We start from the raw sequence: 16,094 nt of genomic DNA, 5'->3' as shown, positions 1-16,094 counted from the left end.
AGGAGCAGGAATGTTCAGGCAAAGGAGACAGCATGTGCAAAGGCCCTGATCTGAGGGTGTGACGAGCAGGCTGAGGAACAGCCGGGAGACCAGCATGGATGTCATGAACTGAGCAAGAAGAGTGGGCAGAGGTGAGACCTGAGATTGACGGGCAGGGCCCAGTGGCACCCGCTTCAGCAGGCCCATCACTTCTCTCCACTCCTTGGTTCCACAAAGGCGGATGCACCTCATAGCCCACCAGCCAAAACTGAATGTGCAACCTACCCCTCACCACTCACCCTTCCTCATCCTCAGCGTTCTCCTGCCCCTGCTCGTCCACCTCCATCCTTGTCACCCTGCCCATGCCTCCCCAGTGTCCAGGCTAGTGGCCCTCAGCACTTACCTCTCTCTCACAGGAGACAGGAACATATCGGGCGTTGGTGACAGTAAGCTCCTCGCTCCCCGGCCCTGCCCGGCGAATCTCACACTCACCCCCATGGCCCTTCCGGGTCCCAGTGGCCAGCAGGTCTCGGACAGTCTCGTTGTAGATCTCTACGTAACTTGCCACAAAGCTGTAGGTCCAGCCCTGGCCACTTAGCTCCTGGGCCACAGAGAAGAGGTGCCGCAGGGCCCGAGGGATCAGCCCCTCCACCTGGGGATCTCCCCCAGGCCCACCCTCCATGGTGAAGGTCTTGCCACTGCCTGTCTGGCCGTAGGCAAAGATGCATACTGGGTAGCCATCCAGGGCTGACTGGACAAGCATGGAAATCTCTTCAAACACTTCGTCCTGTCGACTCCCTGGTGGGAATACCCGGTCAAAGGAGAAGTCATGGCGGGTGGGGGCAGCTGGCGCCCCACTCAGGGTCCCACGCCGCTCGTCAGACCGGGAGAGGCTGAGTCGGGTTGGAGGGTCGGAGGGCCCGCTGGGGCCGGAGGGAAATAGCAGGAAGCCAGGGGGTGGGGTGGACTCCCCTGGAAGGACGGGGCGGACCCGGCAGAAGACACGGACATTGCCTTTGAGTTCCTGCAGCTGGTTGTGTAGCCGCCGGCGCTCCATCTCGAGCCCATGGAGACGTTCTTCCCGCTTAGCCAGTAAGTCCGCCTGGGCTGCAGCCTCCTGGCGCAGGGATGCCACCTCCGCTTGGCTGCCCGACAGAGCAGCTTCTGATGCCTGTAGCCTCCTCTGTCCAGAACAGAGCAGACACAGAGGGTGAGGTGCAACCAAGAACAAGAACATGTCATGATGGGATGGGGGGGTGGGAGGTGGGCTGGGCCCTGCCCTCAAGGACCTCACAGTCTGGTAAAGAAAGAGATAAGGAAATAGGAATCATAGTACTAGAATAGGGAGTGCTATGGGAGCATCCAGAAGGGGCACAAGGAGAATGATATCTAGGCTGACACCCAAAAAGTATGGGAGTGGACCAAGGGAAGGATGGAGTGCAGAAAGAATATTCCACAAAGAGGGACGTGTATATGCAAAATGCCCTGAATTGAGAATTGAGTCATTTGAGAGACTACAAGTAATGCAATCTAGTTGGTGCTCGCCAAGGAGTCAAATGGATGAGAAGAAGGAGAGAGAATGAGTGAGAATTTTTATCAGAAAAACAGAGAAAGAAGAAAGGGGGCGGAGAAGTAGAGGCGACACAGACCCGGGGAAGATACGGAAACAGAGTCAGGATAGGGTGAAGTGGGGCAGAAAGCAAGACAGAGTCAGGAGTGGGTGGGGGTGGGGGCGACGGGGGAGCAGGGTAGGGGACGAAGGTGTACTGCCAGAGAGAGGTGGTCAGGGATTCGAAGCCCAAAGTGACTTCCGGGCAACCTAGAAAGAAGGGTCAGCATTTGGCGAGAAGCTGGCCCTTACCTCCTGCTCCTCCAGCTGGGCAGCCAGTCCCCTCCGCTCCTCCTGCAGTTCCAGCTGTTCTTTCTGGAGCTCTTGCACTAAGCCCTCCGGGATGGTCATGCGCTCTTCCAGCGCTACGACCCGAGCGCTCAGGTTCCCCAGCTCCTGTTGGCCCTGCTCAGCCTGGGCCCGCATCCTGGCCAACTCCTCTTCCAGTGTCCTGCGCTCTGTCACCAGGGCCGTGGCCTGTTGCTGGGCCTCCCTGAGCTGGTTCCGCAGCTGCTGGTTCTCCTGGTCCAACATCTGGGTCCTCTCACGGCAGCATTTCAGCTCTGCGTTTAGGTCACATAACTGACCCTTTAAGTCCCAGGCCGGACGTTTGCTGGGTTTCTTCCTTCCCACCACAGGAGGAGCAGCTGTTGCTAAGACGGGCACAGAAAAGACAAAGGTCAGGGAACTCTTGGCTCTGTCTCGCTCTCTCCTCCCTCTTAGCCTTTAGGGCCTCCACACCTGACCCTCCAGCTCCTTCTTCTTCGGACAGGGAAGAGACCAAAAGGATTTTTCTAGGTACTCACCACCTCCTCTTCCCTATCCCAGCCTCTCACCCAAGGATTATATTTGTCACCTACTGCCAGGCTTCTGGGCAGGAACAGCAGGGCCTGGCTTCTGATTCTTCAGCACTAAAGAATGGGGGAGGTGACATAAGGAATTATAGCATCAGGGTCCCTCCACCTCCATCCTTCTCCCTTTACCCCCAATCCCTTCTCGGCCCCAGCTCTTAAGCACTATTACCTGTGGCGATAGCTGCAGAACATCGGGGTCCTGTCTTCCTGGGAACTTTCGGCACTGTCGGGAGATTGGACAGAAGAAAAGCAGAGTCATGATTCTCAGGGTGGCATGTACTCTGGCTGGGCCGAAGGCAGAGGAGCTGCTTTTCCAGAGGATTAGAAGAAATAAGATAACTTCCTTCTTCCCTTAAATCTGACCAACTCCTAGAGATATCCTTCCTAGGACCAATAAGCCCAGAAACAAGTTGGACCAAGACAAGCAAAAAGAGCAAGGGGGGATAACCAGGTGTAAAGTACGCTAGCATGTGTGTAAAACATGTTGGGGAACACGCCCATATTTGCTTGCAAACCCACAGAACACCCCTGGAAGGACTCACAGTTGCCCCTGGCGGGGGGACTGGGTGCCTGGGGAACATGGGCAGGAGGGAGATTTTTCACCGTATAACAACTTTCGTGCCTTCGGAATTTTGAAACAAGTGAAACATATTACCTATTCAAAATAAGCTAAGATTGAAAGAAAAGAAAAAGAAAAAGAAAGAAGTGAGTTGAAGAGAACTGGACTTTGTGCCCTGGAGCCCACCTGCGGTCTGGCCTTGTGTCTGTGGCACAGTGGTGAGGGCCGTTGCTCTGGGGTGGGACGTGGCCACTTTGGTGCCCAGCCCTCGTGTCCTTTTCTGGGGAAAGACAAGGATGGGGGTGGAGTCCATGGTTACCCTCTGATGGTTTTATACACACACACACACACACACACACACACACACACACACACACACACACACACACACACACACACGTACATGGATTCCCAAACCCAGCTCACCTTCTCAGGCTCCAAGTCCTCCTCCATCTGGTCGGGACCCCTCTTCAGCCTGCTTCCCGGGAGAGGGAGCCGGGAAGGGGCCTTGGCCAGGGCTCTCTTCAGCTCTATGTTCCCCTTCACTTCCAACAAGGGGGACCTCTGCTGGGAAGAGAGAGACCCTTCAGACAATACCCTGTGGCCCAAATGTCCCAAGAACTCCCGTTTATGGCCCCCCAACCTAATTCTCATCACCACCAACAAGCATTATATGAGTACCTCTTGTGCCACAAACCGCGGCTCACAGATGATGTGCGGTCTAAAAACCATGGAGAAAGGTGGGACGTAACACAAACCCTAAGGGAATAGCTGGACAGATGCTGAATTTCAGCTAAGTTTAAGGGCAGTACTTAAAAAAACAGGGAAAAGGAACACTCCTTTAGAAGGCAAAACCTTAAGCTTGCACATGGTACAGCTGGGAAACCACTATGCCCTTTTAGGGAAAGCTGAGATCATAAACAAGGGAGAGAGTTGGAAGAATAAGTTTGAAGACTGGGTAGGAGGAGCAGGTAACATTTATTGGGAACTGTTTCAATGCTTTATCTGTATCAACTGACTTAAACCTCCCAGCCCACTGAGGAGGAGCTATTATTAGCCTCATTTTGCAGATGAGGGAAGGAAGGCTAAGAGGTAAACTAGCTGGTCTAAAGTTATCAGTGAATAAAAAGCAAAGCCAAGGTTAGAATCTAGACAGTCTGGTTCTGGAGGCCATGTTTGTAACCACTTGATCACACTGTCTCATAGGGCATTGATGCTAAGCTAAGGAATTTAGGCTTTAGCCCTGCATATATGGAGAACCAGATACAGTTTCTGATCAGGCATGTGAAAAACATACAAAAGAGCCTATTATAAATTATAATAGGGACTTCCCTGGTGGCACACTGGTTAAGAATCCATCTGCCAATGCAGGGGACACGGGTTCGAGCCCTGGTCCAGGAAGATCCCACATGCAGCGGAACAACTAAGTCCATGAGCCACAACTACTGAGCCTGTGCTCTAGAGCCACAACTACTGAAGCCTGCGCACCTAGAGACTGTGCTCTGCAACAAGAGAAACCACCGCAATGAGAAGCCTGCGCACAGCAACGAAGAGTAGCCCCCGGTCACTACAACTAGAGAAAGCCCACGTGCTGCAATGAAGACCCAATGCAGCCAAAAATAAATAAATAATGAGGTGTAAGTACTCTGACTTGCATGGGGAAGACGAGGAAACAGGGGTATGACCAGTCTGGAGACCACCGAAGTACAGGTATGAGGTAGGGGCGTGGGAAAGAAAGATCCTCTCCCCTAAGCAGCCCAGTTCAGTACCTGGGGATCATGCCCACCCTATGGTTACTGCTACATAGGATGACCAACTATTCTGGTTTGCCAAGAACTGAGAGGTTTCTTGGGACACAGCATTTCAGTGCTAAAACCAGGTCATTCCTATGCAAACCAGGACAAGCGGTCACCCTACTCCTATCCCACCATCAGAAAAGCACCATGTATAGATCAACTTCTGATTTTCACTATAGGTAACTATTAATTCCAAGGCCAACCTCTCTCTGCCCTTCAGTTTACTTCATTCATTCAATATTTACAAAGTGCCTATTACATGCCAGGAAATGATCTGGACTCTGGAGTAACAGACGTGGTCCCTGCCCTCAAGATTGTGACAGGACAGTAGGCAAGCGAAGCATTTAAAGAGATCATTAAATCTTTACCAAGTGCTATCATAAAAGGATCCCAAAGGAGTGGGTGGGCATCCAGTTTAGATGGGGAGAGTGTCAGACACAATTCTACAAAGTACTTTTAGGCCAAGCCTTGAAGATGAGGAAGAGTTGGCTTGATGGGCTTGGGCCAAGGAGGAGCATTCCAAGCAGAAAGCAAGGAGAGGGACTTGTAAGGAATGACAAATTATTCTGTTCAAGTGAACACAGGGATGTGCATAGAAAGTGGGGAGAGGAGAAGAGAGGTAGAAGGGAAAGACCGTGGCAGTGGTATGCCGTGATAAGGAATCCGGGATCTACTGAAGACAAGAGGGACACTGATGATTTTTAAACATGAGAATAGTATGACATGATCTTTACTGAAAAAGTGAACTGTGCGCAATGCAAAGAATGAACGGAAATAGAAGATGAGGGTTATCACAGCAGAGGGATGGCGTCATTCCTTCATTCATCCATTCAACAAGGATTTGTTGCACTAGATTTGTTGAATGACTGCTCTTCTAGGCTCTGGTGTGAGAGTAATGAATGTAAAGTCCCTGCCTGCCCAGAGCTTACTTTCTAGGGCAGCCTTTCCAAACTGGGGTACAAGAGAATTAAGCTCTACAGAAAATGATCTGTTTTCTCAATCCTCCCAAGAATATAAAAAACAGCTCTTACCATTCTAGGTGCCTCAGAGAGAAGTTAATGCATTAGACACAAAGGATGCCTTAGGGCATTAGATCTTAATTCTCATGGAACTCAGTTGAGAGGGGATGTTCTAAGAGTTTGATGGCTAAGCAGAGCTGGCGTGGGGGTCGGGGGGAGTAGCTAGAGGTCAGGCAGTGAAGGAGATGGAGTCCAGGCTGACTCCAAGAAGCCTGCCCTGGTTCCCAAGATCACAGAAGGAAAATCTGGGTTTGTTTGTTTTTTAGTTAAACTTCTCATTTTAAAACCACTGTAGATTCACATGCAGTTGTAAGAAATAATATGGAGAGATCTGAGAGTGCCTGAAGGGCTAATTTTTAAGAGATGCTAAGTTCAACTTTGGGAAAGTGAGGTTAAAGATGTTCACAGAACATCACTAAAGAGAAAACTCTGAAACAATTTGATATCCTGGTTTTTAAATTTTTAGTTTATTGGTTTATTGTCTTTCCTAACATTAGACTGTGAGCATCACAAGAACATGCCTGTTTTGTTCACAACTATAGAACCAGGGTGCCCAGTACAATGTCTGCTACACGGTAGGACTCAATACTTTTTTTTTTTTATTTTTGGCAGCGCCGAACAGTCTGTGGGATCTTAGTTCCCCGATCAGGGATCGAACCTGCGCCCTTGGCAGTGAAAGCACGGAGTCCTAACCATCGGACTGCCAGGGAATTCCCTCAATACATTTTTCAAGGAATGAAATTAGATGTCCACCAGCAGGGAAATGCTCAAATAAACTGCAATGCATCCAAACCATTGGCTCCTATACAAATAAAAAGAAAAAAAAAGGAGGTGGTGTTCTCTTTTCCTGCCACCTGCAGAAATGTGCACAAAGAATGCTGATTTTAATTCACTTTAATCAAATGTAGTATGAAAATTAATTTTTCTTTTAAGTATTTCAAGATCAAACACTGAATTTTTTTAAATTACCTGTGCCCTTCGTTCTCCCTACACTACCATAGTGGATCAACTAAAGGCCTACCTCCCGGGAATTTGTGTGGGTTCAGAAAATGTGTTCAAAGGTTTGTTTATACAGGACAACTCCTAAGAATACAGTATTTATTTTTCTCCCATCTATAAAGCTAGACAGGATGACTCCCAACTTTCCACAATAAGCATATGCACTTAACCTTCTATAAAAACAGATTTTCATGGAACCCCTCCTATACCCACTTCCCAGGATCAGAGATGGATGCCCTGCTGCTAAGGAATCTCCTGCAGGTGAGCATCCACTCCCACCCTCACCCACACAGGAACAGTGCTCCAGCAAGCCTTCCTTCTCTCCTCTGCACCATCATTTTCACTCTCTCCTGGATCATTCCAATCAGTATATAATACATGTTATTATTACTTCCAACCAAAAAGAGTTTTTCTCTCCTAACCCTGTCCCAGTCAGGCTTTCACTCCCACCATTCCACAAAAACTGCCCTCAAGGTCACAAGTCTGCTTGTGTTGCTAAACCAATTCTTCATCTTTTTGTTTCTTGACCCATCAGCAGCGTGTAATACAACTGATCACTCTCTCTTCCTTAATACACTCGCTTCATTTAGCTTCTGGGAGACCATCCTCTCCTGGTTTTCCTACCTCGCTGGTAGATCCTCTTCATATAACCAAACTTTAACAGTGGTCTTTCTATTCTCTATCTACACTCTAGGCCACTCCTATGGCTTTAAACACCATTCATATGCTGACAACTCCCAAACTATTGTCTCCAGCCCAGACTTTGAAATCTTAACCTCCTGACTTCTAACCCTCCTTCAACCTTGCTCTCTTGCAGCTTCCTCCATCTCAGTTGATATAAATCCATCTTTCAGCTGCTCAAGCAAATACACCCAAAGTCCTCTCATTCTGTTACGTAACACAAAGCCTAACATCAGCAAACGTGGCCAACTCTATCTTCCAAATAGATCCAGAATCGGACCACTTGTAACCACCTCCCCTGCTACTACCATGATCCAAGTTACCATCATCTGTCACCTGGATTATCACACTCTACTGGTTCTCAACTAGGGATGGTTCTCAACTAGGGATGACTTTACTCTCCAGGGGACGTTTGACAATGTCTGGAGACACTTTGTCATGATTAGGTGGGGGTTGCTACTGTCATCTAGTGGGTAGAAGCCAGGAATGCTGCTAAACAACAGACAACTTATAGGACAATCCCCCCCGCCCCCCATAAGAAGTCAATAATGTGAAAGTTGAGAAAACCTGCCCCATTCCTAAAAGCTCTCCTTGTTTCTATCCTTTCTTCCTTACAGTCTAATCTCAATGCAGCTGCTAGAGTGGTCCTCTTTTTTTTTTTTTTTGCGGTACGCGTGCCTCTCATTGTGTGGCCTCTCCCATTGCGGAGCACAGGCTCTGGACGCGCATGGCTCACGGGCCCAGCCGCAGCATGTGGGATCTTCCCGGACCGGGGCACGAACCTGTGTCCCCTGCATCGGCAGGTGGACTCTCAACCACTGGGCCACCCGGGAAGCCCCTAGAGTGGTCCTCTTAAATTGTAAGACAGATCTTGTCTCTCTTTGCTTAAAACCATCCAGCGACTCCCCATTTCACTCAGAGAAAAAAAATCAAAGTCTTCACAACGGCCCCTGCGAGGAGCAATGCATTCAACAGCCCCCTCTCTGTTACCTGACATCCCTTCCTACAAACTTCCCCGTTGCTCATTCCATTTCGGGTTTGCTACACAACTCTAGTGGCTTTGCTCTAGCGGATTCCCTCTGCCTGGAATGATCTTAATAACTACTTGCCTGTTTCCCTCACCTCTTTCAAGTCTTTATTCAACTCTCACCTTCTTAACGGAGCTTACTAAGACAACCCAATTTAACAGTCTATCTTGTCAGCTGGCCTCCCCTGCCTCTCTTAATCTGCTCAAAATTTTCCTTTTCTCCATAGCCCTTATCACCTTCTTAACAGCATTATATAATTTACTTATCACATATTGCCTGTCTCCCATGGAATGGCAGCTCCATGATGACAGGGATCTCTTCTTGCTCACTGCTGCATCCCAAGCACATAAAAGGTGCTCAGTAAATATGTGATGAATAAATATGAGAAGGCTTCTATTTTTTTTCACTGTCACACCACACTGCTCTGCTCTCTGGCTGGCAGGATACAAAGAGTATCTCTTCAAGTTGAAACCTGACTTTGGGTAAATCTGAATGTGAAATACTAGTAAACAGACGATTCAGGCAGGAGGCCTTTTCTGGCACCAGAAGTCAACCCACTCTCACTGTCACAAACACCCCTCTCTCCACTGGAGAGGGGAGGTTGCAGGTGGTTGTGAGGTGCGGCAGGGCACTGATGAGAGAAGAAATTAAGTTAACTAGTCCCACTGAGCAGAGATCTCTGCAAAACCTGGGGAAGGAGAGATAATGAGGAGTCCTTCAGTTCACAGTACTCCATTCCCCTTCTCCCCTTCCTACACCCCGAAGAGGCCGCAAAGAGGAGAGAGGACACGAAAGGACATCAGCAGGGATTTGGCCTCAGACACCACTTCCCTAGAGCTAGTGGTCATCTCAGTACTCACACTGCAATAGTGAGTAGGAATGGACAGGTGGGAACGTGTTCAGACAAGCCTGAGAATTCGAAATGGGAAATCCTGGAAACATGAAAGTGAGCAAGGGCGTGGGGGACTCCCTGAAGCTGCGGGAAGGCAGGCAGACTCCCCCCAACCCCACTCCTGGGGCTGCTCCCTGCCTTCTCCACTCTCCACCCCTCATGCCTTTCCACTGTGCGGGGGCGCACGACCTTGGCCCTGCAGGCAGTCAGAACTGAGGCCGCCGGCACTTCAGCACTGCGGGGTGGGCGGCCAGCTGTCGTCCCCGCGCCGACCCCTACTCACCTGCGGCTCCATGTCCAGCTCCGTGCCACACACGGCAGGGAAGCGCAATGGAAGAGGACAGGGCTCCGGGGCTCCCGGGACCCGCGTTCTCTCGCGCGCTCGCGATACAGAACACGCGCGTTCCGGGCTCCGGAGCTGCCAGCCTGGCGCCACACCCGCCACTTTTGAATTTCAACGGCCGCCACCCTGCTCACCTCGCTCCGCACTCAGGGGCCAATCGTCACCGCCGCCACAGCCGAGGGCCAATCGCAGCGCCCTCCACCGCCCGAGGCCACACCCCGCCAGGCCACCGCCTTCCGCGGGTTAGTCACACTTCCGGCCTCACTATTTCTTTTCTCACCCCACCCCTCCTCTAGCGGGAGTCGCGCTGAACTTCCGCTCGGCTCCCGGCCACCGCTCGCTGCGTCAGAAATTGCAGGGAACACGCCGCCCTAACGTAACTCGTGTGGGGGCGGGGACGCTGGGGGAAAGGAATCACGCGTGCGCAAACAGAACCCGTGCGGGGCGCGACCAGTGCCCCCTAGCGGCGGCAGTAGGAAGCGCACTCGTTAGCCCCGACTGGATCGATGTGATTGCGGATGGTGCGAGACGTCTCCCAGATGCTTAGAACTGATCCCGGAAGTTGATGCTGGATCCCTTATGCGGATGTCAGAGTGGCTGAATCTGCCCATTCCCCGGTCTCTTTGGCATTTATCACCAAACTTAATGACCTTGAGTACAGCTTGGCGCTCCATGGAAGCCCGACGGTGGGAATTCGAGGCCCAGGAGAGAAGGATTTTTCTCTCCAGTCAGCCTCCTTGCCTTACCTCCTACGTACCTGGGCGCTGTTACTGGTGCTGGAGAATTGGCTTGAGTCTTTCCGAGCCTAGAGCCCATGGAGGCCTTACTGCTTACGTTTATGGAATATTTTTTATGGTTTTCAGACTAACTGTACCCGTGCATTATCCCTTTTAATGATCCCTCAATTCACTGGGCTCTTACTATGTGTCAAGTGCTTTGCATTTCTTATTTGCAAGCTAGATGAAGGAGCCAGGTTCAGAAAGGTGAAGTAACAAGTACAAAGTCACACTCCTCATTGGGAGTGGATCTAGATTCCACTAGTTTTGAAATACAAGCTATGGGCCTTCCCTGGCGGCCCAGTGGTTAGGACTCTGTGCTTCCACTGCAGGGGGAACGGGTTCGATTCCTGGTTGGGGAACAAAGAGCCTACATGCCGCAAGGCATGGCCAAAAAAAACAAAACAAAAGACCCCACCAAGCTATATCGGTTATCTCACACTACTTCTAATAACCTTAGTAACAAAAACAACAACCTCTTACCTGTGAATAATTTGCAGAGTTGTTCTACTACTCTTAGTTACCAACCATCCTGGAGGTAGGCAGGGCAGGGATTTTATTTATGAGACTGAAAGGCAGGGGACTTAAGGGATTTGTCTTGGTGCATAACTGGAGATTGACCGAACTGGAACTCAAGCCACATATCTTCTAATCCAGTGCTTTAACTTGAATTCAAACGTCTTGTGGTGCGGAGCAGACTGTGGGGAGACATAGTGTCTAAACCCTGCCATCATCCCCCAACCTTTGAAATCCTAGGAAAGTACACGGAGCAGGAGCTTGAAGAGTGAGTAGTGATGGAGGAAACTAGGAAAGACCAACCCTGGATGGGTAAAGAGAACTGAGAAGGGAAACAGAAGAAATGTATATCAAAAGACATTTATCTGGGGCTTCCTTGGTGGCGCAGCGGTTAAGAGTCCGCCTACCGATGCAGGGGACATGGGTTTGTGCCCCGGTCCGGGAGGATTCCACATGCCGCGGAGTGGCTGGGCCCGTGAGCCATGGCCGCTGAGCCTGCGCCTCCAGAGCCTGTGCTCCGCAACGGGAGAGGCTGCAGCAGTGAGAGGCCAGCGTACTGCAAAAGAAAAAAAAAAAAAAAACATTTATCAAAGTTAAAAAACAGATGTTAGACTAGGAGAAATATGGACATTAAAGAGGAAAAAGTTTATTCATCTTAATCGATGCAGAAAAACTACTCAAAATATTCAACATCCATCGATATTGAAGAAAAATGAACATAACCTGTTAAAGGACATATTCAAAAATCCAACAGCACACATCACAATAATGGTGAAGTGTTGAAAGCCTTCCTCTTTTTATTTACTGCAGTGCGTGTCACGGAGCACAGGCTGTAGGTGCACGGGCTTCAGTAGTTGTGGCTCGCTGGCTCTAGAGTGCAGGCTCAGTAGTTGTGGCCCACGGGCTTAGTTGCTCCGTGGCATGTGGGATCTTCCTGGACCAGGGCTTGAAGCTCTGTCCCCTGCATTGGCAGGCAGATTCTCAACCAGTGTGCCACCAGGGAAGCCCAAAAGCCTTCTTCTTAAGATGAGAGACAAGGCAAGGAAACCTGCTCTCAGTAATCCTAGTCAATACAATAATGCAAGTTTTAGCCAGTCCAATAAACAACAACAGCAAATATATAGACGTTGGAAAGAAACAAGAATTTCAGTATTTACAGATGAAATATACAGTATTTGCATGTGTAACCCCAAAAGAAAATTCAGGTGAAATTAATAAGTGAGTTTAGTAAAGTTGCTAGGTGGGAAATCAATACAGAAAAAAAATCAATATATAAAATCTATTGCATTTCTATCATCAGCAACCATCAGTCAGAAAGTGTAACTTTTAAAATGTACCATTTGGTTACATAACTATATACATATATAAAAGTCAAGCTATGCACTTGATTTTTGCACTTTATGTTATACTGCAATAAAAATTTTAATTAAAAAATACCATTTGCAATAGCAATAAAAATACAAATTACTTAGGAATAAATTTAACAACTGGAATGTAAACCCTTTGTGGAGAAAATGATAAAACTTATTGGAAGATGTTCAAGAAAATCTAAATTAATGAAAAGATATACTGTGTACTTGCAGAGAAAGACTTGATGTTGTAAAGATGTCAGTTCTCTCCAAGGCCTTGGTGTTGGGCTAAGGGGGATGATAGAGTCCATGATGCCTGGTCCTGCTAGAGTCTCTCTCATCTGCCTATCTCAGGAGCAGGCTGAGTGAGACTGCCATTGGTGGTCCTTTCCCCCTCGCCAGAGATCCCTCCTGCAAGCTGAGGAGAATTTCTTACCTTGGAAATCACATTCCTGAACCCCGTGTCCCCTCTTCCTCTGCTTCTCTTCCTTGTTTCTCTGGCGGATTCCCTTCTCCCTGCCCAGCCCTTTGTAGGCCTCTCTACAGATGGCAAAGTGTGCAGTAAAGTTACCTTATGATTACCAAAAGGGAAAGGTCGGGGGGGGAAGGATAAGTTAGGAATTTGGGAGTAACATATACACACTACTATATATAAAATAGCTAAACAACAAGGTCCTACTGTATAGCGTAGGCAACTATATATTCAATATCCTATGATAAACCACAATGGAAAAGAATATATAAAGAAATGTATACATATGTATAACTGAATCACTTTGCTGTACAGCAGTCATTAACACATTGTAAATCAACTATACTTAAGTAAAAAAAAATTTTAAAGAAAAACGAAAATATTTAGAGGAAAACAAATCCATCATTCTGCTAGCCACAGAAACCACTGTTCGTATTGTTGTACTGCCTTGCAGCCTTTTTTCCATACATGTTGTTGCCTAGTTGAAATTCCAAAGATAAAAACCAAACAGAGAAACAAACCAAAAAATGTGAAAGTCTCTTTAGATAAACAAAATTTAGTATATTCATAAAATGGACTATTATTCAACCATAAAAAGAAAGTACTCATACATGCTACAACATGGATGAATCTTGAAAACATTATGCTGAATGAAAGAAGCCAGACACAAAAGGCCACATATTGTGTGATTCCATTTATCTGAAATGTCCAGAATAGGCAAATCCATAGAGACAGAAAGTAAATGAATGGTTCCAGGGACCAGGGGAGGGAAGAATGGTGATTGGCTAATGGGTATGGGTTTCTTTTTGGATTGATAAAAAGTGTTCCAAAATGAGATAGTGGTGATGGTTGACCAACTCTGTGAATATACTAAAAGCCAATGAATTGTACATTTTAAAAGAATGAATTGTATTTCTCAAAATTGTTATAAAAATGTCACTCAGTTTTCAAGTACAATTCATCATTTCTTAAGTGCCCACTCTGTCATGCATTGTGCTAGGCTCTTGGGCTACACTGATGAAGGAGATAAACATCTCTTTCGTTCCAGAGCTTCCAGGTTGGGAGTGAAGGGGACACAGACAATAAAATGTTACCATATGGCAGAAGGAAGACAGGTGCTAGAGTCAGATCACCTTGCTCAGAGGTGAGGAGTGGGAGAAATATTTCCAGAGGAAGTTGTCATCTCAGCTGGGAGCAGCAAGATAAGTAAAAGTAAAGAGAAAAGCAGCTTCCATTTCACAGGGGTGGAGACATGTGGGTGCAGGACAGGAGCTGAGGTCCCCAGCCAGAGGTGGTTGATTTCCCCCAAGTTGTTCTCCCTGTATCCCAGAGTTCCATTTGATAACACAACCAAGGCATAGGTAGATACCACTCCTGTGAGGGAGAGACCCACTCGTTTCCATAGACAGTCCCGGGGAGGAGTGGGCCTTGTGATTTGTTCTGGAGAGGAAGGCTTCCAGCTTATCCCGGAATATTCGAACGCTGCAGTGACCCCCTGGTCCTTGTCTTCAGGCTCTAGGGAAAAAGGCACAGGGGGGCTCTCCAGGGACCCTCACACACTCACCTTCTGGAAACACAGTGAGCAGAGGAGGAGCCCTACTCCAGACCATTTGCCCCAAATCCACAAGTGACCGTTATGGAGATCTCTCCAGGCACCAGATATGAGTAGCTCATGGCAGAAGAACATGACTACCATTGGCCTGAGGTGCACCATCAGCCTTTCATCCCCCAAGGAAAGAAGCGTTTTGGGTGAGAAAAAAGCCCCCATATTTCCTAGACTGAGTAGGAAGTGAAGACCAAGATGACATGATGACCAGGCAACTCAAAGTGTGCCTGGGCAGGGGGCAGTACTTTTGCATTTTGAACCATATGAATATATTACACAAGAAGATAAATAGAATGAAAAGAAAATGAGAATAACGAAATATGTTTTCCTGTCAAGTCGATAATCCCATACATTATTGCTGGGAGTATAAATTGGTACTTCTTTCCGACAAGTTCGGGAAACTTGATAGTACCAAAACCTCTTAATGTAGCATTCCAACTTAAGAGTTTACTTTAAGGAAATAATCGGACATATGCACAAAAATTAACCAAAGCATATATACATGTATACCTGAATCATTTTGTTGTACACCTAAAACTAACACAACATTGTAAATCAGCTATAATTCAAGAAAAAAAATTTACGAAAGCAAAGTACTAAAAACCAAAAATTTCACCAATGGACAATTTTTAAATAGAAGATGATAAAACTATATTGCATAATACATATTCAATCTATACACACGCTAGGGACAACACACCTACTGTGTGGGCTGCTGTTGGTTGATTCAACCCAGAGCCAAAACTGACAGAGCCCTATGAGACCCACCATTCATACTGCTGGGCATATATCTGGGGCAAACTCTAATTTGAAAAGATACAGGCACCCCAGTGTTCATTGCAACACTGTTTACAACAGCCAAGACATGGAAGCAACCTAAATGCCTGTCGACAGATGAATGGATAAAGAAGATATATTGCATACATATATATATATATATATATATATATATATATATGCAATAGAATACTATTCAGCCATAAAAAAGAATGAAATAATGCCATGTGCAGCAACAAGGATGGATCTAGAGATTATCATACTAAGTGAAGTAAGTCAGAAGAGAAAGACAAATACCATGTGATATCACTTACATGTAGAATCTAAAATATGACACAAATGAACTTATTTACAAAACAGAAACAGACTTATAGACATAGAAAACAAACTTATGGTTACTGAAGGGGAAAGGGGGTGGGGAGGGATAAATTAGGAGTTTGGGATTAACAAATACACACTACCATATATAAAATAAACAACAAGATCCTACTGTATAGCATAGGGGACTGTATTCAATATCCTGTAATAAACCATATAGAAGAAATATATATATATATATATATATACATATATATATATATGTATAACTGAATCACTTTGCTGTACACTGGAAACTAACACAACGTTGTAAATTGACCACACTTCAATAAAAAATAAAAAACCCAAAAAGTGACACGGCGCTGCCCTTAGAGAACTCATAGTCAAATGAAAGGACAGACATGAAACACAGAGCCTTATCATTCAGTGTACGATTGTAAAGTGAGATGGATCAATGAAAGAAAGGCGTTTGAGAGCACGTGGTACATGATGTAGCCACTGAAAATTGTGATTTTGAAGAC

General features: G+C 47.0%; 1 protein-coding gene across 1 annotated transcript in view; it reads right to left on the bottom strand.

Annotated features, from left to right (window-relative positions):
- KIFC1 (kinesin family member C1) overlaps nt 1-9,833 on the bottom strand; it is a 14,935-nt gene extending 5,102 nt beyond the window's left edge. Inside the window, exons 1-7 of the mRNA XM_007460835.1 lie at nt 9,700-9,833; nt 3,428-3,565; nt 3,188-3,281; nt 2,612-2,665; nt 2,449-2,499; nt 1,841-2,241; nt 383-1,162 (exon numbers count right to left, since the gene is read on the bottom strand). Coding sequence (XP_007460897.1) covers nt 383-1,162; nt 1,841-2,241; nt 2,449-2,499; nt 2,612-2,665; nt 3,188-3,281; nt 3,428-3,565; nt 9,700-9,711 — 1,530 coding nt within the window. The 5' untranslated portion in view covers nt 9,712-9,833. The remainder of the gene's footprint in view (nt 1-382; nt 1,163-1,840; nt 2,242-2,448; nt 2,500-2,611; nt 2,666-3,187; nt 3,282-3,427; nt 3,566-9,699) is intronic.
- Between the last annotated feature and the right edge of the window lie 6,261 nt (nt 9,834-16,094).

Source organism: Lipotes vexillifer, unplaced genomic scaffold (assembly GCF_000442215.2).
Source record: "Lipotes vexillifer unplaced genomic scaffold, Lipotes_vexillifer_v1.1 scaffold921, whole genome shotgun sequence".
Lineage (NCBI taxonomy): Eukaryota > Metazoa > Chordata > Mammalia > Artiodactyla > Lipotidae > Lipotes > Lipotes vexillifer.
Note: the sequence above shows the minus strand (reverse complement) of the source record. Positions and strands in the feature narration are given on the sequence as shown.